Here is a 26,889-nt window from a genome sequence, read left to right as displayed (position 1 = left end):
TACATCCTGGTGCGAGAAAGAGACAAACGAGATGTGCTCCACACCAGGGTCATGCCCAGCGCGGAATGCCACACTGACCACCGGCTGGTTCGCTGCAAGCTCAACCTTCACTTCAAGCCAAAGTCCAGGAACAGTAAAGCCCCCATAAAGAGGTTCAATGTTGGAAACTTACAGTCAGACAAAGTGAGAGGAAACATCCAGGAAAACCTCAAAGCAAAGCTCGAGGATGCAATCCGCCTCACGAACTCGTCCCCTGAAACCCTCTGGGATCAGCTGAAGACTACCATACTGCAATCCACTGAAGAGGTACTGGGCTTCTCCTCCAGGAAAAACAAGGACTGGTTTGACGAAAACAACCAGGAAATCCAGGAGCTGCTGGCAAAGAAGCGAGCTGCCCACCAGGCTCACCTTGCAAAGCCGTCCTGTCCAGAGAAGAAACGAGCCTTCCGTCGCACATGCAGCCATCTTCACTGCAAACTCCGGGAGATCCAAAATGAGTGGTGAACTAGCCTCGCCAAACGAACCCAGCTCAGCGCAGACATTGGCGACTTCAGGGGTTTTTACGAGGCTCTAAAGGCTGTGTATGGCCCCTCACCCCAAGTCCAAAGCCCGCTGCGCAGCTCAGACGGCCAAGTCCTCCTCAGCGACAAGATATCCATCCTCAACCGATGGTCAGAACACTTCCAATCTCTTTTCAGTGCCAACCACTCAGTCCAAGAATCCGCCCTGCTCCAGCTCCCTCAACAGCCCTTAAGGCTAGAGCTGGATGATGTCCTCACCTGGGAAGAGACATATAAGGCAATTGAACAACTGAAAAGTGGCAAAGCAGCAGGTATGGATGGAATCCACCCCCAAGAGGTCTGGAAGGCTGGCGGATAAACTCTGCATGACAAACTGCATGAGTTTTTCAAGCTCTGCTGGGACCAAGGAAAGCTGCCTCAGGACCTTCGTGATGCCATCATCATCACTTTGTACAAAAACAAAGGTGAGAAATCAGACTGCTCAAACTACAGGGGAATCACGCTGCTCTCCATCGCAGGCAAAATCTTCGCTAGGATTCTCCTAAACTGAATAATACCTAGTGTCGCCGAAAATGTTCTCCCAGAATTACAGTGTGGCTTTCGCGCAAACAGAGGAACTACTGCCATGGTCTTTGCCCTCAGACAGCTCCAAGAAAAGTACAGAGAACAAAACAAAGGACTCTACATCACCTTTGCTGACCTCACCAAAGCCTTCGACACCATGAGCAGGAAAGGGCTTTGGCAAATACTAGAGCGCCTCGGATTCCCCCCGAAGTTCCTCAACATGGTTAGCCAACTGCACGAAAACCAACAAGGTCGGGTCAGATACAGCAATGAGCTCTCTGAACCCTTCTCCATTAACAATGGCGTTAAGCAAGGCTGCGTTTTTGCACCAACTCTCTTTTCAATCTTCTTCAGCATGATGCTGAAACAAGCCATGAAAGACCTCAACAATGAAGACGCTATTTATATCCGGTACCGCACGGATGGCAGTCTCTTCAATCTGAGGCGCCTCCAAGCTCACACTTGTCCATGAACTACTCTTTGCAGATGATGCCGCTTTAGTTGCCCATTCAGAGCCAGCTCTTCAGCGCTTGATGTCCTGTTTTGCGGAAACTGCCAAAATGTTTGGCCTGGAAGTCAGCCTGAAGAAAACTGAGGTCCTCCATCAGCCAGCTCCCCACCATGACTACCAGCCACCCCACATCTACATCGGGCACACAAAACTCAAAACGGTCAACCAGTTTACCTATCTCGGCTGCACCAATTCATCGGATGCAAGGATCGACAATGAGATAGACAACAGACTCGCCAAGGCAAATAGCGCCTTTGGAAGACTACACAAAAGAGTCTGGAAAAACAACCATCTGAAAAACCTCACGAAGATTAGCGTATACAGAGCCATTGTCATACCCACACTCCTGTTCGGCTCCGAATCATGGGTCCTCTACTGGCATCACCTATGGCTCCTAGAATGTTTCATTGGAGCGACTTCATCTCCAACATCGAAGTACTCGAGATGGCAGAGGCCGACAGCATCGAATCCACGCTGCTGAAGATCCAACTGCCCTGGGTAGGTCACGTCTCCAGAATGGAGGACCATCGCCTTCCCAAGATCGTGTTATATGGCGAGCTCTCCACTGGCCACTGAGACAGAAGTGCACCAAAGAAGAGGTACAAGGACTGCCTAAAGAAAGCTCTTGGTGCCTGCCACATTGACCATCGCCAGTGGGCTGATATCGCCTCAAACCGTGCATCTTGGAGCCTCACAGTTCGGCGGGCAGCAACCTCCTTTGAAGAAGACTGCAGAGCCCACCTCACTGACAAAAGACAAAGGAGGAAAAACCCAACGCCCAACCCCCAACCAACCAATTTTCCCTTGCAACCGCTGCATCCGTGTCTGCCTGTCCTGCATCAGACTTGTCAGCCACAAACGAGCCTGCAGCTGACGTGGACATTACCCCTCATAAATCTTCGTCCACGAAGCCAAGCCAAAGAAAGAAGAGTACAATGCGAGCCACCTGGGTTTAAAACCAGCGCTATCTGAAAGGCATTTGTATGGTTCTTCCTCCTACTTGTGTGGATGTTCCTTGGTTTCCTCTCATCCTGCAAAAGCATATAGGGTTAGTGATGTACCATTTTCTTTTTCTTTTTCTTTGGCTTGGCTTCGCGGACGAAGATTTATGGAGGGGGTAAAAAGTCCACGTCAGCTGCAGGCTCGTTTGTGGCTGACCAGTCCGATGCGGGACAGGCAGACACGATTGCAGCGGTTGCAAGGGAAAATTGGTTGGTTGGGGTTGGGTGTTGGGTTTTTCCTCCTTTGCCTTTTGTCAGTGAGGTGGGCTCTGCGGTCTTCTTCAAAGGAGGCTGCTGCCCGCCAAACTGTGAGGCGCCAAGATGCACGGTTTGAGGCGTTATCAGCCCACTGGCGGTGGTCAATGTGGCAGGCACCAAGAGATTTCTTTAGGCAGTCCTTGTACCTTTTCTTTGGTGCACCTCTGTCACGGTGGCCAGTGGAGAGCTCGCCATATAATACGATCTTGGGAAGGCGATGGTCCTCCATTCTGGAGACGTGACCCATCCAGCGCAGCTGGATCTTCAGCAGCGTGGACTCGATGCTGTCGACCTCTGCCATCTCGAGTACCTCGACGTTAGGGGTGTGAGCGCTCCAATGGATGTTGAGGATGGAGCGGAGACAACGCTGGTGGAAGCGTTCTAGGAGCCGTAGGTGGTGCCGGTAGAGGACCCATGATTCGGAGCCGAACAGGAGTGTGGGTATGACAACGGCTCTGTATACGCTTATCTTTGTGAGGTTTTTCAGTTGGTTGTTTTTCCAGACTCTTTTGTGTAGTCTTCCAAAGGCGCTATTTGCCTTGGCGAGTCTGTTGTCTATCTCATTGTCGATCCTTGCATCTGATGAAATTAATGTACCATTAATAATTCACAAAAGACTGAGTTGTGAAACAATCAGGCTTTTAATAGCTAAAGACTGGAACACTATCAAACAACCATCCTCCTCTTTGACTGATCAGAGCAAAAAGAAAAGGAATAGCCTGTAAGGGCCTAAGGGGAAGGATTAGCCTTGGGAGGCATCTCCAGTCCATATCAGCCAATCATGGTGCAACAGTGGTTTACCACAGTTGGTAAGTTCATTGGGTATAATTGGGCGACACAGGTTTCATGGGCCAGAAAGGCATTCAACCATGCCATATAATTAAAATTAAAAGAAATGTTTGAAGGAAATTTCTGGTCATGGACTCTTGATGACAGACATGCTCTCTGGCAACTTGGAGACGATGGTGGAGCCAAGAGAGGTGATGAGAGAGAGCTTGAATATTTGTGTGATTTTGCTTGAGGTTACTGAAGCCGGAAAGTCATCAAAGGGCAATCCATGAGAGATGACAGAAATTCTACCACTGGAGCAGGAAACTAAGCCATTGTTGTGATTTCCTGGCTGTGAATGAACCTGGGAGAGTCCAGTCTCTTCCAGGAAGGGGATAACAAAACAAACATTGGCAGAAGGGTGGTGTGGTTAATCAGATCAAGTTTAATAGTAGCTATGTGTCTCTAACATCAGTACCGGAATATACAAGCAGATGTGTTAGTAAATTGTATATTTTAGTGCTTCATTAGCTGAAGGTTGCTCTATTAAATCTGTGATGACATTCAAACATTTACTGAGATGCCTTGGTTGATGTTCTTTCAGTTTCTGATTGTGTTTTTCTTTTGATAGAGTCATTAATTCCGAAGGGAATTAGTTATTTCGGTGTTGAATAATATCCCTCCAATCACAATTATGTTTAGACAACTGGAAAGAAAAATTTGTTTTGTTGCCCAAATTAAACAGTTTTTGAAGTGGACTCAAGTATATGGGCTTCAAATAACCTTGTCATGACTAAGCCAATCCTTGGCACCATTGACGGAAGGAAAATACTCAAAGGCTTGAGTGACAGTATTTCCTAATCTTGGGAACGTAACCATGTCTATTTAAAACCTTGAGACGAGAACCCTGAACTCAGTGTCCTCCAAACCACAGCAAGTCTACTGCAGCTGGTTGAGGTGGTCCAGTGAGTAATGCCACCACCCTTTTGTACATATTGGTTTGGTCTGTATTCATTTATATGAACTGTGTGGTTTTAGCCAAGCCCTTACCTTTAATATTGCAAAATTTATATAATTTGAAAATGATGGTGTGAGAGCTTTAAAATTGTGAGGTTTGTTGCTTTGTTTTCACCATGTATGAAGTGTTAATTGTCTTGTGAAACTTTTGCTAATTTTTATTTTGAGAGATGTGTACAACTTTGATGGTGTAATGCTTTGGGAATGCAAAATATTACTCCTTACCACAATCAATGAGCAATTTCTTCCACAAAATAGGGATTTCAAAGTTGTGTACTTCTCAAATATCAGTTTGCCATGTGCATTCAGCATAGATTTCTGAGATCAAAGCAAAGGAGCAGGGGGATCTGATGAAAAGTCATAGATCCAAAGCAATAATTCCCTCCACAGATGTCGGATTTTCAGTTTTACTTCAGATCTCGACTATCAGTAATTAATTCGCTTTATGATTGCAAAGGATTCTTGTGTTTCTTATTTTGGTTTTCAGGTAATTCTTTGCAAGAATTATTACCTAAATGCAAATTTACATTGCAATACATTTGATTTCCTCGAAGATGGTTTGTTATGCAGCTAGGCTCCTAGCTCATTTATCTGTCTCTAAATCTGATGGTCTCTAGGAAACTGGCATAAGAAAATAAGTTGTATGAATCTCCCACCTGTTGAGTGGAATGTAAGCTTTTTTTAATTGTCTGCTCGTTTGCTAGTTGTTCATTGGCTAGGTCACATCAGCAGAGGTTAATGCTGAGTGTCCAGGGCAAGGTGAAGCCAGCCTTGCATCTCTTGAAAGAAGGCACATTAAGGCTAGAGCAGGTATCAAGATGGGACTGTCAGAGTCAGGTGTCAAAGTTCCAGAGTAGGCATTTATGTTTATTTACGTAACAGATCAATAGAAGAAAGCAATTATGGATCACAGTGAAGTTAGATAAACTGGGCAGAGTGCACTGTGGATATGTGAATGTGGAAGGTGTTGTTGCAGGTGAGATTGCCTCAGGAATTCGCAATGATAAAACTCTGGGCATAGGTCACAATAGAGAGGATGGGAGAGGCTGTGAGTGGAGGTGTGGAAGAGGTGAGTAAAAGAAAATTATTTAGCATGCCGAACTGAGTTCTTCGGATTAGTTTGAGAGTGCTAAGAAAGGTTCCATTTGAGACTTTCTAAAGTGCAATAAAATCCCAAAAATCGAAATGCCAGAAATCTGGACCACCTGAGAAATTTGGATTTCTTGAAAACTCTCAGCTTTTGCATGCGTGTGTGCATGCGCAAGTGCCTCAGGTGCACAGCGGCAACAAATGACCACGGGGAACTCACGGAAATGTAAGAAAAAAAAATTAAATTGGTGTCTTGTACTTTGTATTTTACACCAAAAAAAAAAGTTTTGTTAATAAACTATCAAAATTCACCTATTTATTCTTCTTAATTTTGAATTTTCCCGAGAATCCTGAAAATCAGGACCAACCTAATCCCTGAATAGTCCAGATTTTAGGACTTTTACTCCATCTCTGCGAGTGTGTTGAGAGCTCGCTTCTGCACACACAGTTGAAAGTTATGGAACTGGCATCCAGATTTGTGTCACATATGGTTAGTGCTCACGGCACGTGCTCTGGCTTTTGAGCAGTTGCATCATCGTACACCAGGGATCAAGAATCATTGTTTTAAGTACTTTAATTTCCCTGAAATTGGATGACACAATGCACAAAGTTCTGTTCCTCGAATTTATGGTGGTAGTGTGTCTAATTTTGTCAACTTATCACATGTCATCATATTTTCTTGAGAACCATGTACCTCTTTGCCACAAATACATTTGTTTGTTTTAGAACCCAGCTCTGGGCAAATTTCTCTTTGTAACTCTTTCCAATCCATGTTTCTCTCTGCATCTGTAAAATGCTTAAGATGTTTGTTTATGTTCAAGAAAATGTGTTGTTGAAATCTTGTCTGAGTTGATTTGCCTCCTCTTCTGTATTCCATGCTCTCAGAGCCCTTCATTAATGCATCTTCTGGTCATTTGTGGTTTATTTCTAATGGTAAGCTTTTCTGTGTACATAGAAAGAATGCATTTAAGGCTTTGAGAATTGTGCCAAATGACTAGACTGTAATTAATGGAGCCACATAATTCTGTGAAACGCATGGAAACATAAGGGACTAATCCAAAAAACCTGAGAAGGGAAAACTTAGGAACCTTGGGCAGCTGGCTAGTGTCAGAGCCAATCAAGTTTGTGGTCCGGAATATTTGCTTTGAAGCTTGTACGCTTCGTCCATGATCATTTCACAGACTTCTGGAACCAATGAGCACTTCAGTGCTTCACCCATTGAGTGTGGCTTTGAAATTCCATCCTACGGTCTCTTGCATTCATTATAACATTTTTAACCCAGAGATTTGAGGATTAGAAAATAAATATGAAAGAAATGAATGGGTTAGCGTTGGGTGCAGGAAAGGGTACAGAAAGTGGATTAAAAGTGAAAAAGAGGAACAAAGAAAAATTGAGAATTAAAAAATTTTTTAAGACCATAAACACATAGGAGCAGAAATAGGCTATTCAGCCCATTGAGTCTGCCCCACCATTTAATCATGAGCTGATCCATTTTCTCCACTCAGCGTCACTCCCTGGCCTGCTCCCCATAACCTTTGATGCCCTAGCTAATCAAGGACCTAATAATTTCTGCATTAAATACATCCTTGGCCTCCAGAAATGCCTGGAATTTCAACAAATTCCACAAATTTACCAGACTCTGGTTGAAGAACTTGCTAGCATTTCTGTTCTAAGCAGACACCCTTCAATCCTGTAGTTGTGCCCTCTTGTCCTAGACTTTCCCACCATGGGAAAGGGCATTTCTACATCTACTTTGTCCATGTCTTTCAATATTCAAAATGTTTCAATGAGATTCCACCCCCACCCCCCACGATTCTCCTAAATTCCAATAAATAGAGGCCAAGAGCTGTCAGTCGTTCCTCATATGATAACCCTTTCATTCCTGGAATCATCCTAGTGAACCTCCTTTGAATTCTCTCCAACATCAGCACATCTTCTCTTAAATGAGGATCCCAAAATACTCCAGGTCTCATCAGTGCCTTATAAAGCCTCAACAGCACATTCCAGCTCTCATATTCTATTCCTCTTGAAATGAATGCCAGCATTGCTTTTGACTTCTTCACCACCATCTCAACATGCGAGTTTACCTTCAGGCTAACCTGAACGAGGACTCCCAGGTCCCTTTGCATCTGTGTATTTTCATTTTTCCCATTTAAAAAAGTTTGTCCGTTTGTTTCAACCATAATGCAATTTCCAAAATTATATTTCACTTGCCACTTCACCTATTCTTCTAATCTCTCTAAGTTATTCTATAGCCTCTGTGTACACAGTCTGCTTCTTCACCTACTTACATATCATCTATAAACTTGGCCACAAAACCATTCATTCCATGATTCAAATCATTAATGTACAACATTAAAATGCTATGTTTACTATCTTAAGAATGAAGCCATGATTTGAATTCTTACTTCATTGGGGAGAGTTTTCTAGGCAATAGTAGAACATTATAATGCAGGAGTCTTGTCTTTTCTTTTTAAAAATATTTTTATGATATTTATTCAATAGAAAAAATGAACAATACAATTGTGATGTGTGCTACAGAACTAGTTAAAAATAAATTACTATAATAATCTTTTGTAGAAATTCAGAAGTTCAATAGCTCAAACATTATGATAGAATAGAACCTAAGAAAAAAAAGATAAATTCCATATCGCTTCCCCTAAGCAAGGATGAAAGTTGACATTTAAAAAAAATTCATGTGGCATAATCTTGGAGAGTGAGAGAGTAGCAGCCCAAATTCTAAATCTACACTAACTCTTAAGGTTAAGATCATAGTCCATAAACAAGCCCCATGTTGTTTGGAATTTGATATTTGAATCAATGACAGCATGTCTAATTTTTTTTTCCAAGTTTAAACAAGACTTCATATCCCTTAACCATTGTGCATGTGTAGGTGAAACATTGTCTTTCCATTTAATCAACATTGCACGTCTGGCCATTAACGAAGAAAAGGATAAAATGCGACATTGAATTTGAAGTTAGTATAACATAATCATCCTGAAGTATTCCAAAAAGAGCTATTTAAAGGCTTAGGTTCTAATTTTAATTTAAAAATAACTAAATTTGAAAAATTTCCTTCCAAAATTTTTCTAAGCTAGGAACATGTGAATTAAAGAGGCATCACTTGTTTTACATTTGTCACGTCGAGGATTTATGTCCAGGTATAAATTAGACAGTTTAACTTTAGACAAGGCATGGGCCTTTTGATATTATTCAAAATGGCTTTGATTAACAAATACACAACACAAAAATGCTGGAGAAACTCGAGAGGTTCTGCAGCATCCATGGAAATCAGTAGCCAGTTGTTTTCAGAAACTTTCTTATTATTATTAACAATTATATTTGCTGTAATATCAAAGCTATTCTGCATAATGCAGATCAAATCTACAGAAACTATTTTCAAGACCATTCTTAGTTTTAAACTTGCTAATTGTTCATTTTTTTTTCCTCAGTGTAGCTTATTTTTCTGGTTGTCATAATGAGTCCAAATGGAATTCTTAGTTTGCTTTCAGAAAGAAGTCCAATGCATCAGCTTGTTCAAGTTCAATATCATCCGATTGCACAGGTACAACCCGATGAAATAACATTTTTTCAGTCCTCAGTGCAAAACATTCAGGCACACAACCAATCGTAACATGCATACAGATAAATAATACATACACAAAAATAAATACTGTATAATGAACATGCGAGTTCAGATGGTTAGTGTGGGCAGTTTCTTTGATCGTTCAACATTCTCACTGCCTGCAGGAAGAAGCTCTTTCTTAGCCTGGTGGTGCTGGTTCTGATACTCCTGTATCTCTTTCCCAACTGTGTGCGGGATGGTAGAGGTCCTCGACCATTTGTTCCTTGAAGGTTTTTCCGAGTTCATGGTTATTTCCCTCAGTAACAGTGAAAGCTCTTCCTCATTCTTATTTCTTCAGGATAATTCTTCATTTGCTGGAGACATTTTCCTGAATGAACAATAGGAACCAGTGAATTTCAATAACTGTCTTGGGTGTGTTTGAGAAGTGTCACCTGCTTTCACAGCCTATTTTCTACATTGATCTTTGGACCATGTGTCAGAAACCTAGAGAAGGTATACCTTTTATTCATTCTGATCTAATTTTATTTTATCTTTGCTAAAAAAACTTTATTTGCATTCATGATCTTTTTGTTTATCTCTATATTTTTCTTTTTTTATTGAAATCTATGGACTGCAGAGCACAGTTATACAATGAAATGTACAATATAGAGATCATTGGGGGAATCAGAGTGGAGAAGGTTAGCAAATTAAGTTTTTGGGAGTCACTATCTCAGAGGATCTTCCTTGGACCTAATACAATAATGGCACTGTGAAGAAAGCTTGTCAGTGCCTCTACTTTTCTCAGGAGTTTGACTCCAGAAACCCTAGCAAATTTCTACAGATGTGTGGAGGAAAGTGAGCTGACTGGCTGCATCACGGTCTGGTATGGGGACACCAAGACTCCTCTGAGTGTAAAGCCCTGAAAAAGGCAGTGGAATCAGTACAGGAATCACAGGCAAACTTCTCCCCACCATTGAGATCATCTACAAGAAACGCTGCCATTGGAGAGCAGCAGGAATCATCAAGGATCCACTCCACCCAGCACACACTCTGTTCTCGCTGCTACCATCAGGAAAGAGGTCTAGGTGCCATAACACCTCGTTCAGGAACATACCGCTCCACCATCAACAACAAACTCAGTCAGGGGCTTGTTTACTTTTGCACTTCATTGATTTGGTTTTTTTTTCTCTGATTTGCAGTCAGTTTGCTTACATTTCTTTATTTGTTTTCATGTGTATATTGTAGAGTTTTTTTTTTACACGACCAATATGTGGTAATTCTGACGCCCACAGATAAAGGATCTCTGGGTTGTATGTGATGTCATGTATGTAATCTGACAATAAATCTGAATCTGAAATCTAAATATATATGGTGCCTTTTAACACTATTTTACACCCATGGGAGTGCTTCTATATCTATCTGCTAGCTACATTGGAAACCTGGGAGCCAGTTTTAAACACAACAAACTCCCTTCTGATGACAATGTGATGACCAGATCTGTTTTTTTGCTTTTTGGAAAATATTACTCCTGAAATTAGGGAGAACTCCCCTCTCTCCTTTTGCATTAATATTGGATCACTTAACCCATGAATTATTTGCATGCAGCTCATTTTTGTTTGGCCAATACCTTGTATTTACAGTGCACTGTCCTGGCTTCTGCATGTGTTTTCAGTTTAGAGATGCAAATGTTCTTTTAAATATCTAAATGCAGATAGGTTTTACTGGTTTTGTAGTCCAGGCATGGTTTGCTGCATGGAATAAAAAGCTCTCTCACTTCTCTCTGTATCATAATGTAAGGTAAACATTTACTTGTCTTTTAGACCAGTAACCATCTACTTTGTTCCGGATCTTGCTTTTCTGTAGAAGACAGATAATTGGACTTGGTGGCCCTCTTTAATAATGAACACCATGTTTAAAAGTATCCACATTGATTTTTTTTCTCTCTTTAAACTGAGATATGCAGTAAAAATGTATGATAGGATTTCAGGCCTAACTGTATAAGTGTATAACTTCACATCCATATAATATTCCATGGAATTTATCTCTTGTTCTTCAATTCATTACCTGCTTATCTGTCGCTTTTCTCCACTATATATTTTGTCCACATTTAAATATTTCAGAACTACTTATTTGTTGTCAGTTTTCTAATAAATGACAATTTTAAGTTGTTGGGTAATTAATGCTGATTCTGGGGTGCAATTGAATAAAATAACTCAACTACCATTTGCTTTATCACAATAGATTAGTGTGGACCATCATAAAGGGTTGGACAACTAAGCCTGCCTATCTCCTACTGCGCAGGTCTCAGTGTGGACACCTGCTATGTAACCAACTTACAGATAATAAGCAAAGCCTACTTCAATGGACCTACTTCAGTAAACCTGACCCTGAATTAATTAATCTACTCCCACAACCTCAAGGCGTCAAGTTTACAGCCATTCAAAACTATAAGAAATTCTAAAAAATCAGAAGCATGCATCTATAGTTTATCAATCCTGTGGGTGTCATGTAATTTAAATCTGAAATGCAACAATATCAGAATATTACTTTTGCTTTTTGGAGAGGAAAAACAATTTTTGTGGTGAATTATTGGAACTGGCACAAACTGACCAAGTAAAGTTCTTCCATTTGAAAGTTTTGTCTTTTTCATTAGTCATTGGGCATCTAATCATTGCCATAACATAAACGTAATTTATTTTTTGAGTTCAAAATATTTCCTTAATCCAAACCAAATGCTCAGCCTGCTTTTCTACTGTTGCACAATCTTTCTCTGGATCAGGAAATTTGTGACATAATCTCTCTATTTAAGGAGAAACAGAAAAAATGCATCGTAGATTGGGAGAACCTAACTTTAATGCTATTTTTCCAGATTTGCTTATTTCCTATCCCACAAATTTATCCCTGGGAAGTTTTCTCTTTCATGATGAGTTCAGCAGGAAAACTTGCAGTAAAACAGCTGAGAAAACTTCAGAAATAATTCTGGGATTGGAACCTCCATGATATTCCACGAGACCATTTTGTAATTTTGAGTGGGGTTTAAAAAGCAAACTGCCAAAATGTTTGGCCTGGAAGTCAGCCTGAAGAAAACTGAGGTCCTCCATCAGCCAGCTCCCCACCAGCCCCCCCCACATCTCCATCGGGCACACAAAACTCAAAACGGTCAACCAGTTTACCTATCTCGGCTGCACCATTTCATCAGATGCAATAATCGACAACGAGATAGACAACAGACTCGCCAAGGCAAATAATGCCTTTGGAAGACTACACAAAAGAGTCTGGAAAAACAACCAACTGAAAAACCTCACAAAGATAAGCGTATACAGAGCCGTTGTCATACCCACACTCCTGTTCGGCTCCGAATCATGGGTCCTCTACCGGCATCACCTACGGCTCCTAGAATGCTTCCACCAGCGTTGTCTCCGCTCCATCCTCAACATTCATTGGAGCGCCTTCATCCCTAACATCGAAGTACTCGAGATGGCAGAGGCCGACAGCATCGAGTCCACGCTGCTGAAGATCCAACTGCGCTGGGTGGGTCACGTCTCCAGAATGGAGGACCATCGCCTTCCCAAGATCGTGTTCTATGGCGAGCTCTCCAGTGGCCACCATGACAGAGGTGCACCAAAGAAGAGGTACAAGGACTGCCTAAAGAAATCTCTTGGTGCCTGCCACATTGACCATCGCCTGTGGGCTGATATCGCCTCAAACCGTGCATCTTGGCGCCTCACAGTTCGGCAGGCAGCAACCTCCTTTGAAGAAGACCGCTAAGACCACCTCACTGACAAAAGACAAAGGAGGAAAAACCCAACACCCAACCCCAACCAACCAAATTTTCCCCTGCAACCGCTGCAACCGTGTCTGCCTGTCCCGCATCGGACTTGTCAGCCACATTCGAGCCTGCAGCTGACGTGGACATTTTACCCCCTCCATAAATCTTCGTCCGCAAAGCCAAGCCAAAAAGAAAAAGCAAGGGAATTATATGATCCAGTATGAATGTGGTCCTTGCTCTGAAATAATTTTGAAATATGTGACAGACTATCAGCGCTCAAGAAACTCAGTAAGTCACACTACATGGAAGTAAATCAGTTGTAGATGTCCTCGAACAACAAACCTCTCTCTAAAAAAACAAAAAGAGCCTTCCTGAGCAGTAACCATTTACCTTTCAAGCACCAAAGCCTAGTGAACTTAATAAATGTTAAATTCTGTGCACAGTCTAAGAATTGCCTGCGACCAGCAAACTTGGAGGAATGAGAAGTGAGATTGGACTGTGAACCAAAGAACGTTTTTGAACTTACACACACATTATAGACACGTGCGCTGAGAATTGGAAGGGGGTTAAGTTAGATTAGTTAAGTCAATAGTGATAAGTTAAAGTGTGATTCTGTTTCCAAGTTTAAAGATAATTAAAAGCAACCTTTGTTTAAGTAACCATTTATCTGGGTGAATGTCTATTGCTGCTAGGTTTTGGGGTCCTTTGGGCTCGTAACAGTGTGAAATGGAGTCTTGTGTGCAAACTGCGCAATTGTATTAAACTGTGAAAGCACTACATGTCCAAGCTTGCAACACGTGCTTCTGTTTATATAGGGTGCCTCCCTCTCTCTCTATCTCTGTGAAACTAAACAAGTCAGTGTAATATTTCCCAAAATATGAAGCTCCACATTACATCATAAACTGGAAATGCATACCAAACAGTTTCCAGAGACTGTGAAGAACTTTTGATGTTTGCTTAAGGATTGTTGGGGGAACTATACATATGATAGAATCAGAACCTTTAATGTCTTGATCCTTCTAAAAGCCATTGGATTTGGAACTATTTTGCACGAATTCTACATCCCCCATTAAATATATCAGGGCAAGGAAAGTGTTCAACGTTCAGGTTTAGTGCACGTTGTCAAAAATGGCCAATGCCAATTTATTCGTCAAGCTGGAGTGGCATGGTTAGTGTAGCGGTAGCACCGGAGACCAAGGTTTGTCAGGAGTTTGTACGTTCTCTGTGAACCATGTGGGTTTCTTCTGGTTCCTCCAGTTTTATCCCTCCTTCCAAAAACATATGGTGGTTGTAGGTGAATTAGGTGTAAATGGGTGGCACATGTTTGTGGGCCAGAAGGGCCTGTTACCATACTCTATATCAGAATTAATCTAAATTAAGTAATTCTTTCAACTTTTTAGCAAAGAAAATAGAGTGTACAAAGCTAGATTGCTCCAGCAACTTTAGGAAGGAACAGGATGTAACCAACTGCAATTTCTGCACTAAATTGTACATATTAGTTTTGCAATAGCCTGGATTTTCCTAAAATGCTGGCAATTCCACATGGCATTTCTTTGCACTTCTTTCAAATGTTAAGCACATGAACAAACACTGAAGTCTTCACTTACTGAGACACGACTTCTCAGTCTCTCCAACTGCACTCCAGTGCTAGGGGAGCTGCACATCCATGACCATTCCTTGCAACATTCCAAGCCGATAAACCAGCTTAGTGTTGCATCTGGGTCACATCTAATGGTTTTATTCATTTAAATGAAAGGAATGGCTGCAAGGCAGAGGGGTAAAATTCATGTACTTCATCCTTTATTTCAAATTATACTGAATTTAATTCAAAAGGAAATAAATTAATTGGCATGTCTCTCTCTCCCTCATCTAGTCCTTTCCATTCAAATGAAATGTTCTATTCTCAAGTATTTTTTAAAAGATTTTTGTGTGTTTTTATAAATACCACAAGACGACAGCCGTGAAGGTTGGTGGGCAAAGCCAATATTTGGATTTGCTGTTGGAATTAATGATTTATAAATAAATTAAGTTATACAACTCTTTTCCACTTTAGAGAGTGGCTTTTTCCATTAATTTATATGATTCATTGTTGACTCATGAGATCAAATATTGTTGTTGTTTTTGGAACTTTGAATAAATTGGCTGACCTCTGGAAATCCTTCTCTCACAGTGAACTATTAATGGCATTTGCATGATTTTGGGTAGTTTTGCCTTCTGAGGAAAAAAAATGCCCTCCTTTGTTTGAATAAAGTGTTCTTGGAATTCATGTTGGAATTCATGTCATCAGAACAGAAGGACACGATTCAGCACATCTCCATGCAAGCTCGCTACCAAAGCAATTTCCACATTCTGTCTCCAAGGTCTTGCAAATATTTTCTCCTTGTATGTTCATGCTTAAAGTTTACTTGCAGCCTCACTGCTAATTAATTGATTGAGTTCAACAGTTAAGACAGAGGAGTTAGTTGATTGGGCAATCGGGTTCAACAGTTGAAGGGCAATTGAGATCAGATGAGTCAAGTATCAATATGAAATTGATGGACTGTGTGACGGAGCAGTCATTGTTAGAGGGGCAAGGCTTTGGCTCAAGGGGTTTCAGTGAGTGGAGGCTGAGGTGGTGGTGCAGGAGGCGAAATAAGAAATGGCCACCATATTCAAGGAACAAAAAAGATTCAGCAAGTAGGCACAGGTAAGTACAAGTTTTATATATCATACATTTTGTTCCTCTTGTTCAGGGGTGGCCAATGGACTTGTGGGCCGAAATGTTACCATGCTGTATTTCTAAAAATTAAAAGGCTGGACACCCCTGCATAAACAGTGGGAATGGCAGCCAAAGCAGGGGAATGCTCCTCTTTTGCATAATGTGCGTCATCAGGGAAGCCAACAGTGTCCCTGATGACTTCATCTGCGAGAAGTGCATCCAGCTGCAGCTCCTGACAAGCCAAGTTAAGGAATTGGAGCTGGGGTTGGATGAAATCCGGATCATTCAGGTGGTAGAGAGGATGAGGCATATACAGGTATAAGTTACAGGGACACTATCACACCTAGGAGGTAGGTGGAGGGTAGATGGGTGACAGTCAGGAAAGGAAAATGGGACAGGCAGGCAGTGCAGGACTCCCCTGTGGTTTTTCCCCTCAATAACAAGTGTACCATTTTGGATACTGTTGGGTTTTTTTTTGGTGGGGGGAATGTATGTACCAGGGATAAGTCTCTGGCATGGAGTCTGGTCCTGTGGCTAAGAAAAGATGGGTGGGGGGGTGGGGGGGAAGAAGAGACAAGCTGTCGTGTTGGGGGATTCCATAGTTAGGGGAACAGATAAAAGGTTCTGTGGAAGAGATCGAGTATCCCAGATGGTATGTTGCCTCCCTAGTGCCAGGGACCGAGATATCTCAGATCGAGTTCATGGCATTCTCAGGAGGGAGGGCGAGCAGCTGGATGTTGTGGTCCATAGAGGGACCAATGATATGGGTAGGAAAGGTGAAGAGGTCCTCCAAGAAGAGTTCAGGGATTTAGACGCTAGGTTGAAGGACCTCCAGAGTTGTGATCTCAGGATTGCTACCTGAGCCGTGAGCTAGTGAGGTTTGAAAAAGGGATAGTGCAGTTTAACACATGGTTGAAGTGATGGTGGAGGAGGGAGGGTCATGTTTCTGGTCCATTGAGCTCTTTTCCAGGTGGGACCTGTTCCGATGTGACAGTTGGCATCAGAGGGAGACTAATATCCTTGTGGAAAGGTTTGCTAGTGCTGCTTCGGTGAATGTAAACTTGATTTGCGGGGGGATGGGAACCAGAGTGCCAGAGCAGATAGAGGTGTGGAGGTGGGAAAAGAGGATGTTAAAATTGCATGCACCATTAGAAGTCAATGAGTTGTATATGGTGGAAATGTTCTCAAGTGCTTCTATTTCATTGCAAGGAATACTGTAAGAAAGGCAGACTAGCTTAAAGCGTGAATTGGCATGTGGAATTATGGCATTGTGGCCATTAGTCAAACTTAGTAGGAGGAGGGGTAAGACTGGCAGCTCAAAGTTCTGGGCTTCTGTTGCTTTAGATGAAATAAAACAGGAATGAAAGAGGGGAGAAGTGGAATTTTTCATCAGGGAAAATATCACAGAGGTGCTCAGTCAGGAAGACTAGAGGGCTCGTCTACTGAGGCTATAATGGCTGGAGAAGAGGAACGGGAAAGGTATGACCACACTCAAAGGGTTGTATTATAGACCGTCCAATATTCAAGAAGAATTGGAGGAGGAAATCTGCAGAGAGATAGCAGACAGCTGCAGGAAACATAGGGTGATAGTAAGAGATTTTAATTTTCCAAATATTGACTGGGACTCCAATACTGTAAAAGGGCCAAATGGCTTGGAGTTTGCCAAATGTGTTCAGGAAAGTTTTACCCCTCCTCCTACTAAGTTTGACTAATGGCCACAATGCCATAATTCCACATGCCAATTCACGTTTTAAGCTAGTCTGCCTTTCTTACAGTATTCCTTGCAATGAAATAGAAGCACTTGAGAACATTTCCACCATCAGTGCTCTGTGATTAGTAAGGGATTGCTTAAGGTTGTATGTTGAGTGGACAAGGTCGGGTCAGATACAGCAATGAGCTCTCTGAACCCTTCTCCATTAACAATGGCATGAAGCAAGGCTGTGTTCTCGCACCAACCCTCTTTTCAATCTTCTTCAGCATGATGCTGAACCAAGCCATGAAAGACCTCAACAATGAAGACGCTGTTTACATCCGGTACCGCACGGATGGCAGTCTCTTCAATCTGAGGCGCCTGCAAGCTAACACCAAGACACAAGAGAAACTTGTCCGTGAACTACTCTTTGCAGACGATGCCGCTTTAGTTGCCTATTCAGAGCCAGCTCTTCAGCGCTTGACGTCCTGTTTTGCAGAAACTGCCAAAATGTTTGGCCTGGAAGTCAGCCTGAAGAAAACGGAGGTCCTCCATCAGCCAGCTCCCCACCATGACTACCAGCCCCCCCACATCTCCATCGGGCACACAAAACTCAAAACGGTCAACCAGTTTACCTATCTCGGCTGCACCATTTCATCAGATGCAAGGATCGACAACAAGATAGACAACAGACTCTCCAAGGCAAATAGCGCCTTTGGAAGACTACACAAAAGAGTCTTGAAAAACAACCAACTGAAAAATCTCACAAAGATTAGCGTATACAGAGCCATTGTCATACCCACACTCATATTCGGCTCCGAATCATGGGTCCTCTACCGGCATCACCTACGGCTCCTAGAACGCTTCCACCAGCGTTGTCTCCGCTCCATCCTCAAAATTCATTGGAGCGACTTCATCCCTAACATCGAAGTACTCGAGATGGCAGAGGTCGACAGCATCGAGTTCACGCTGCTGAAGATCCAGCTGCGCTGGGTGGGTCAAGTCTCCAGAATGGAGGACCATCGCCTTCCCAAGATCCTGTTATATGGCGAGCTCTCCACTGGCCACCGTGACAGAGGTGCACCAAAGAAGAGGTACAAGGAGTGCCTAAAGAAATCTCTTGGTGCCTGCCACATTGACCACCGCCAGTGGGCTGATCTCGCCTCAAACCGTGCATTTTGGCGCCTCACAGTTCGGCGGGCAGCAACCTCCTTTGAAGAAGACCGCAGAGCCCACCTCACTGACAAAAGACAAAGGAGGAAAAACCCAACACCCAAGCCCAACCAACCAATTTTCCCCTGCAACCGTGTCTGCCTGTCCCGCATCGGACTTGTCAGCCACAATCGAGCCTGCAGCTGACGTGGACTTTTACCCCCTCCATAAATCTTCGTCCGCGAAGCCAAGCCAAAGAAAGATGTGAGTGGGAAGGGAAGGTTGAGAATCACTGCTCTGTCCCCAATTAGTACTGAAATATTTTGCTTGAGAAAAATTGTCATTGGCCTATTTCCTTTAGAGCTATGAAACCATGCACATAATGAGTCAATTAGATATGATTAAAACAATGGTTTTCATACTTTGTTCTTTCCACTCACATATTATCATGGAGCAAATGAGGGACTTGAGGAGTACAAAAATGCAAGAAAAACTTCAAGAAAGAAATCAGGAAGATTAAAAGAAGACATGAGTTGCTTTGGCAGTCAATGTGAAAGAAAATCCTAAGGATTTGTACAGGTATATTATGAGCAAAAGGATAGTAAAAGACAAAATTGGTCCTCTTGAAGATCAAAGTAGTCAGCTTTGTATGAAGCCAAAAGAGATGGGCGAGATCTTGGTGGACAAGGAACCTATACTGATTGAAGAGGAGGAAGTGCTTGCTGTTTTGAAGCAAATGAGGGTGGATAAATCCCCAGGACCTGACAAGATATTCCCTCACACCTTGATGGAGGCTAGTATAGAAATTGCAGGTGCTCCGGCAGTCATATTTAAAATGTCCTTTGCCATAGGTGAGGTGCTGGAGGATTGGAGGGTAACTCAAGTTGTTCCATTGTTTAAAAAAGACTCCAAAAGTAACCCTGGAAATTGTATACCAGTGAGCCTAACATCAGAATTAGGTAAATTATTGGAAGGAGTTCTAAGAAATTAGATATACAATTATTTGGATAGCCAGGAACTGATTTGGGATAGTCTACATGGCTTTGTGTGTGGTAGGTCGTGTTTAACCAATCTTATAAAGTTTTTCAAGGAAACTACAGGAAAGATGTCAATAAGATAGAAAGAGTGCAGAGAAGATTCAGGAACTGAGTTACAGTGAATAGTTAAACAGGCTAGACTATATTCCCTAGAGTGTAAAAGAATGAGGGGAGATTTGATAGAGGTATTTATAATTATGAGGGGGATAGAAAGTAAATGTAGATGGGCTTTTTCCACTGAGGGTGGGTGAGCTACAAACCAGATGACGTGGGTTAAGAGAGAAAGAAGAACATAAGGGGGAACTTCTTCTCACAGTGGAGGGAGTGTGGAATGAGCTGGCAGTTGAAGTGGTAAATCTTAGCTCAATATTAAAATTTAAGAAGAATTTGGACAGGTACATGATGGGAGAGGTATGGAGAGCTATGGACTGGGGGCAGGTCAGTGGGACTAGCCAAAAAAGGGTTCGGCACCAACAGGAAGGGCTGAAGAGCCTGTTTCTATGCTGTAATGTTCTCTAGTTCTACCCAATAACCAATCCCTTTTAACATAATGAAATTGAGGGTCTAAAGCAGTCAATGCAGATTTTATGGCCACCCTGGGGGCCACAGCACATTAAGTATAAGCCTTGTTTTCTTTTCACCTCGCATAGCATAATTTTTTTTTGTGAAGTCAGTAGGAGAGAAGTACAGAAGAAAAAAATCTCGACTGCTTCACAGGGAAGGGGGTCTATAAACTTTGAACAGAGTCCTGAAAAGGAGAGGGGCATAGACAAAAATAAGGTTGAGAATGTTTGGTCTAAAGTGCCAGTTCATTTTCAACACAAACATGAAGTTTTTATTTGCTTTCATGCCTAATATTGAATTCTGATAATAAAAAGGTTAGTCCTGAAGTGGCTGATGGAACTGCTAGTTATCTTTTATTATTTATGACTGTTGGTATCCAGAACTGTTTTCAGTCTATCATCTATAAATGGGTAGAACATCGTATCCCAGATCAGGGATTGTTTCTTTTTGTTGCAGCAAAGACCAGCAATTTTTGTATTTACTTCCTAGCTGTCAAGGTGGGGGACCTATCTGTTGGTATACAAACCTGTTTGGACTTCTGGCATGCTGTCAACAATAATATCAAGTACGCCCACGAGAACTCTGGTATGCATTAGGTACAGAGCAAAGGTCTGACTGTACCTGAACAGCTTGTGGATCGTGCCATTTATTATTAATGTGTGGAATTTTTTCTTGCAGAGAGCTTTAAAAGTTCATTTGGAGTTTAAGGATCCGGCAGTTCGAAGTTTTTAATTTCCCTTGTATTTTGGACTTTTTCCACCTTGTTGTACTTTCATTTATCGTGTCTGTATTAAAGTTTTTGAACAATCATTAACCTATCGCATTACTCTTTGTTGCTCCACCAGGTGAACGATTTTGTGTTGAAAGCCCACAGCCAAGCAGATTATTGATGAAACGGAAGATACCTGTGTTAGTAAGTACATTTTTTTTGTGTGCAGAATGTGATTCCAATGCCTCATTTTGAAAATAGGATTTAAACGATTGAAAATTTAGATTGATATCTGGAATAAACGGACTTCCTTGAGAGCAAAGCCTTGACAGACTAGACGTACCCATTGGAGCACAGAAGAGTAAAGGGTGGCTTGATTGAAGCTTGTAAGTCCTTGAGGGGTTTGAACAGGTTGGAGTGGAGATGATGTGTCCTTTACTTGTCAAGAAGGACTTGCTTAAGTCAGGTAAAATCTTTTGTGAACACATTTCATCGAATGACTGCTCTTAATTCAGAAGTTTGGATGTTGAAATGTTTGCCATTTGATAACTTTCAGTGTTAAACCTTTCCTTTATAGATATTTTTCAATAAAATCAAAAGTCATAAAGTGCTAAAATCTATACATAACTTTTTATGGTGCCAGTAGTTGTACATTGATGCTACATTTAATTTTCACATGAAATTGTTTAATCTGTTTGGAAAATCCTTTTTTTTCCCACATTTTCAGACCAGATTTCACAATGTTCAATTTTTAAAACTTGATCTTGCCTGCAGAAACAATATCTCATAATTTGCCCTTTTAGTACTTTGACAGATGTGCCATCAAGGAGGAGTCCAAGATACTTTCTTCTTTCAGCTTTTTATTGACCAAAATACAAAATGTTGAATGAGAGTTCCAACTGCTAACGCAAATTTAAATTTGAAATGCTGTGTTTGCGCAGCATTTGCTATTAGAATTGTGTTTTCCAAAATTTCAATGTCTACTTCTTATACAGGATAATCCTGGCATCATCCTAATTCTATACGTTATGGGCCCAGAGGACCCCAAAACCCAGCAGCAATAGAAATTCACCAAGACAAATGGTTACTGAAACAAAAATTGCTTTTAATTATCTTTAGACATGAAAATCGGATCAAACTCTAACTTATTACTGCTAACTTAATTTAACCCCCTTCTAATTCGAGGCGCACGTGTATGTAATGTGTGTGTAAGTTTAGGAAAGTTCTTCAATTCACAGTTCACTGGTTGCAAGCAATTCTTATATTCTCCACAGAATTTAACATTTATGAATTTCATCAGGCTTTGAAAGATAAATGGTTACCACTCAGGAAGGTTCTTGTCAGTTTTCAGAGAGAGATTTGTTGCTCGTTGGACACCCACAACTGAATCCTTCTAATCAGCCGAAGAAACTTGCCCTATCAGATGATAAACTCTTTCTTTTAGGTCACCACAGAGTTCCTTTTTATTTCCCTTATTTCAAGTGAAACATTATGCAGCCAGCCATCTCCTCTTGTATGGACCACAAGAGCTTTGACCAGGGTGAACTAAAAACTCACAATCTGTGTTAAAAATTGGGTTTTTCCACAAGCTTTCCAAAACAATAATCCATTATTCCACAGCATGACCAATTAACACCTACTTGTCAAGTCCTTGTAGGCATTCATCAAAGATGTTGCAAAAGCGCTCTGAGTCTGGACTGAACTGCCTGGCTTGAGAAGAGCTCCAGCATTTTAAATGAGCTCTGTTTTGAAGTGTTTGTATTTGTTTGTGACCTACACTTTTAAAAAAAAACTTTCCACAATTTATCTCCTTTAAAACACATCTATACACAATATAACATAATCGGTCACAGTACTATGTATGAGATGTCTGGCTGGTCCATTCACAATACAATCTTTATCAACTCATCTTGGTGCATGCGATAATAAATTTAAAGTTTAATACATAGAAACTTGCTTCAGTATAGTTCCACTGCCAGGCTCTGTGCCTCGGAATATTTTTCAAAGAGAAAATAATTTGGAGATACAAGACCTTTTCCATTTGCCACATACAACTACACTTTTCATTATTTGGAGATCCCTGCATCCTCTGGGTTTTCTCTTCGTCTCACCCTAGCTAAAGATTATAAATTAGCTGGAGAGAAAGAAACAGACTTTTGGTCGATGTATTTTCACCACATGGGAAAGGAAGGGGAATGGTGTCCAAGAAAAAGTGAATAACACGCATCATGATAGTGTCAGCTTGACAAATATAAGAGAGATGCATCTGGAGAAGATAAATAGCAAATGGGAAGAGAGAACAAAAGAGTGGTGGGAGTGCTAGAGTGGAATAGCTGATAAACAGAGATAGTTGAAATCAAAGAATGGAGGCCAGGACGTTGAGATGCTGTTCCTCAATTACATCCGGAGTTTTGCTGAAACAATGCAAGAGGACAGAGACAGAATGGGTGTGATGGAGCTTTGAGGTGGCAGTTGACTGGGTCATCCTTGTGGACCGATGCCTGTCACTTTGGATTTATGCCTTTCCTCTGCTATCAACATAATCTTTCCCCCAGCCAACCCCCAAGTTTGAAAGACCTCACAATTTTGGACTTGTATTTAGCCCCTGAATAAGCTCCTAAAAGCACAAAAGCCAAGCCATCGCCAAGGCTGCTTAGTTGTACTTCTGGTGATCTCTCACCTCAACTTCTGCTGAAACTCTTACTCTTGTCTTTGTGACTATGCTACCTGACCATTCCAGCCCCCTCCTGGCTTACCACTCATTTTGTTCTCTTGCGGTTGTCCAAAGCACTTGCTTGTATTTTACACCTAGTTCCTCCTGTTCTCACTGACCTTTGAAGGCAACCACTCCTGCAGCAGCGTAATTTAAAAGGTGTGGTTGCTTCATGGCCTCACCTTTCCTTACCTCTGAGGGTTACTTAGAAAGGGAGAGGTGAGGGCTTTCAGATGCTGAGACTTTTTCCCCGAAGCATCTGCTCTTTGCTCTATTTCATGTTTGGAAACTGCCATTTTTACTAACTTCTGCACTCCTACCCTACCTCCTCAAATTCTGCTTGAAACTCTTCTATCAAGCATGTTCGAATATTTAAAATGAAAGTTGAGAACTGGGTTTTTGTTTTTCACCTTTGTTCCTGAACGTAGAAGCTTGGGTTGGATACTCTGCTTCTTATCATGTAACTTCAGAACGCTGGTGGCCTTAGCAATGCCAGCATTTATGGTCCAACCTTGGTTCTCCTATGGGTCATCATGCTTGGCACTGGTCTAAGTGGATGCGCCCCACATTAGGAACGCATTTCCAAATTGATCACCTTGATAAGATAAGATCAGGTTTTCTTAAAGGTTGGCATGGTTTGTGTGGTGGCTGGCATAATGCTGTTACAGCGCCAGCGATTAAGGAAGGGGGTTTGACTATGAGGAGTTTGTACATTCTCTGCGTGGGTTTCCTCTGGGTGCTCCAGTTTCCTTCCACCCTTCAAAATGTACCGGGAGTTGTAGGTAAATTTGGGTGTAATTGAGTGGCATAAGTTGGTGGGCCGGAAGGGCCTGTTACTATACTGTAAGTCTAAATTTAAATTACAATGAGAGGCTTTTATGATCTCGACATAGCAAATCACTCCAAAAAACCTTTGTAATTTTATTGATACTAGTTTTTTTTTCCTTTAATTTTTGCCTTTTTAATGTATTAGTCCAAAGCTGGTTGCTAAACCTCCTAAGTACATTTTCCCTCGTAACTTTTCCTTGCTATTCTATTGAGTTCAAAATCTAAATTAGAATGTGGAATATATTTAAAATAAAAGTTTGGGGTACGATACTGAAACTTAATTAAAGTGGTTAAAAGGACTGTTTGAAACAATAGCAAACTTTGCATTATGAGGTTATCTCTCTATGTTCTTTTCTATACTCCGACGTGCACGGTTGATAATAATTCCCAAATTTCTTCTACAGAATTTTTATTTTTTTTTTATTTTTTATTTTTATTTCTTCTACAGAATGAAACGAACACCTTGGAAGACTTTGTGTGAATTTCTCTGATGGACTGCTAAACTAAAAAGGACAATTCTCCTTATTTTAATTTATTGTATCGCAGAGGAGGCTGTGGATCAAGTTGAAAAATGTCGAATCATATAAAAGGAGATGCTTCATTCAGCTCCAGACAAGAACTGTTGAATTTAAATGAACCTTGCTTGAACACCAATAATTTAGAGATTGCAAGTACTCAAGTAATTAGTGATAAAATACAGTGCAATGGGACAAAAGTATACAGTCAGTCTCACCAATATAAATCGCCCAAGAGCAAGTCTGAAAATGCATGTGGCTGTGGTCTGTTCAAACCCAAATTTCTGCAGGTTTTCAACACACCAATAGGAATACTTGTCTTCCTCTGCTGTGCTTCCTTCCTCCAAGGGATGATCGTGAATGGATTTATAAACACTGTAATTACCTCAATAGAACGTAGATTTGATCTGCGCAGTTACCACAGTGGAATGATTGCCAGCTCTTATGACATAGCAGCGTGCATCTGCCTGCTTTTTGTCAGCTACTTTGGCGGCAGTGGTCACAAGCCACGGTGGCTCGGCTGGGGGGTGCTAATCATGGGTTTGGGGTCCATCGTGTTCTCTTTGCCTCATTTTATTTCTGGTCATTACGAGGTCGATTCAACTGAGGACTCTAGTTTGTGCAACAGCGACAAGGACTCACCGTGTCTCGAAGGTTCATCGAGCTATTCCAACTACAGGTTTCTCTTTATGCTTGGACAGTTCCTGCATGGCATTGGAGCAACCCCACTCTACACCCTGGGAGTGACCTATCTCGATGAAAATGTCATGTCGAACCATGCTCCTGTTTACATAGGTGAGTTTTCAGAGAAGCTGAGATGCACGGTGTTACTATCTGGAGTTGCTACTTATAACCTTTGTAACAGACACAAGAATTGGGCTTAACAATCATTCTGGTGATACTTGTGCTTTTTGTCTGAGTCAGGGAGTAAATAAAACTTGTCCTTTCCTACAAAATGAAGTAACGACACAGAGGATTTCCTCTTACTGTGCAGCAGGACAAATATTTGCAGATGCTCATTTTCCACCTAATTTTGTCAGAATCGTGGTGGCAGAGAAGCCTAATGCTGTTGGCTGCAGGTCATGTAGAGCTGTCCTCCAACTTCAGTCCACGACAGCAGTAATTATTCAAAGTATAGATTCAGCAAACACTTGATTGTTGCTGTAACTTAAGGTTAATGCTGCATATATTTGTGAAGATTTCCAAGTAAAAAAATGTACATTTGGATCACTGGACTTAACGATTAGAAAACAGGCTACTATACCCAATCTATAATCACAGGATTCTGTTGACACTGTGGTTAAGTGAGAAAATATACAAATGCTGGAGAAACTCAGCAGGTCAATCATCCTCCCACCCTGTCCCCTGCAAGAACTCCATACCATTCTCTCAATTTCTCTGTCTCTACTGCATCTGCTCCCAAGATGAGGTCTTCCAGTCCAGAGCCTCTGAAATGTCTGCCTTCTTCCATAAACGTGGCTTCCCCTCCACCACTATTAACTCGGCCCTCACCTCCATTCCCCATTCATCTGCCCTAGCCCTCTATGCCCCCAGAAACAATAAACACAGAATCCTCCTCAATCTCACTACCACCCCACCCCCAGACACATTTTTCCTTCTCCTCCCCTGTCAGCCTTCCATAGGGACAGCCCCCTCCGTGACTCCCTTGTGCATTCTTCCCTCCCCACCCCCACACCCCCCAGCATCTTCCACTGTGGTCGTAGGAGGTGTAATACCTGCACCAATACCTCTTCCCTCACCACGGTCCAAGGTCCCAAACAGACCTTTCAGGTGAAGCAACACTTCAAAGAACTCATTTTCTGACCAGTTGCAGATTAGGAGATCGCCTCCCCCAGCATCTCCTCTCCGGCTGCAACAAAAGCGACCTCCCCATAGCCAACCATTTTGATTCTGAGTCTC

The 26,889-nt window shown here is 41.8% G+C and overlaps 1 protein-coding gene across 4 annotated transcripts in view; it reads left to right on the top strand.

Annotated features, from left to right (window-relative positions):
• The window catches only part of slco4a1 (solute carrier organic anion transporter family, member 4A1), a 141,795-nt gene that overhangs the window by 62,781 nt on the left and 52,125 nt on the right, over positions 1-26,889 (top strand). The window contains exons 1-3 of one of the 4 annotated variants that reach the window (XM_069884114.1): positions 20,843-20,861; positions 21,050-21,117; positions 24,903-25,764. In XM_069884114.1, coding sequence (XP_069740215.1) covers positions 25,026-25,764 — 739 coding nt within the window. In that variant the 5' untranslated portion in view covers positions 20,843-20,861; positions 21,050-21,117; positions 24,903-25,025. Of the gene's footprint in view, positions 1-20,842; positions 20,945-21,049; positions 21,118-21,191; positions 21,380-24,902; positions 25,765-26,889 lie in introns of those variants that run through there. The other 3 variants (XM_069884113.1, XM_069884112.1, XM_069884116.1) reach the window with 3 other exon arrangements.

This window comes from Narcine bancroftii, chromosome 6 (assembly GCF_036971445.1).
Source record: "Narcine bancroftii isolate sNarBan1 chromosome 6, sNarBan1.hap1, whole genome shotgun sequence".
Classification (NCBI taxonomy): domain Eukaryota; kingdom Metazoa; phylum Chordata; class Chondrichthyes; order Torpediniformes; family Narcinidae; genus Narcine; species Narcine bancroftii.
Note: the sequence above shows the minus strand (reverse complement) of the source record. Positions and strands in the feature narration are given on the sequence as shown.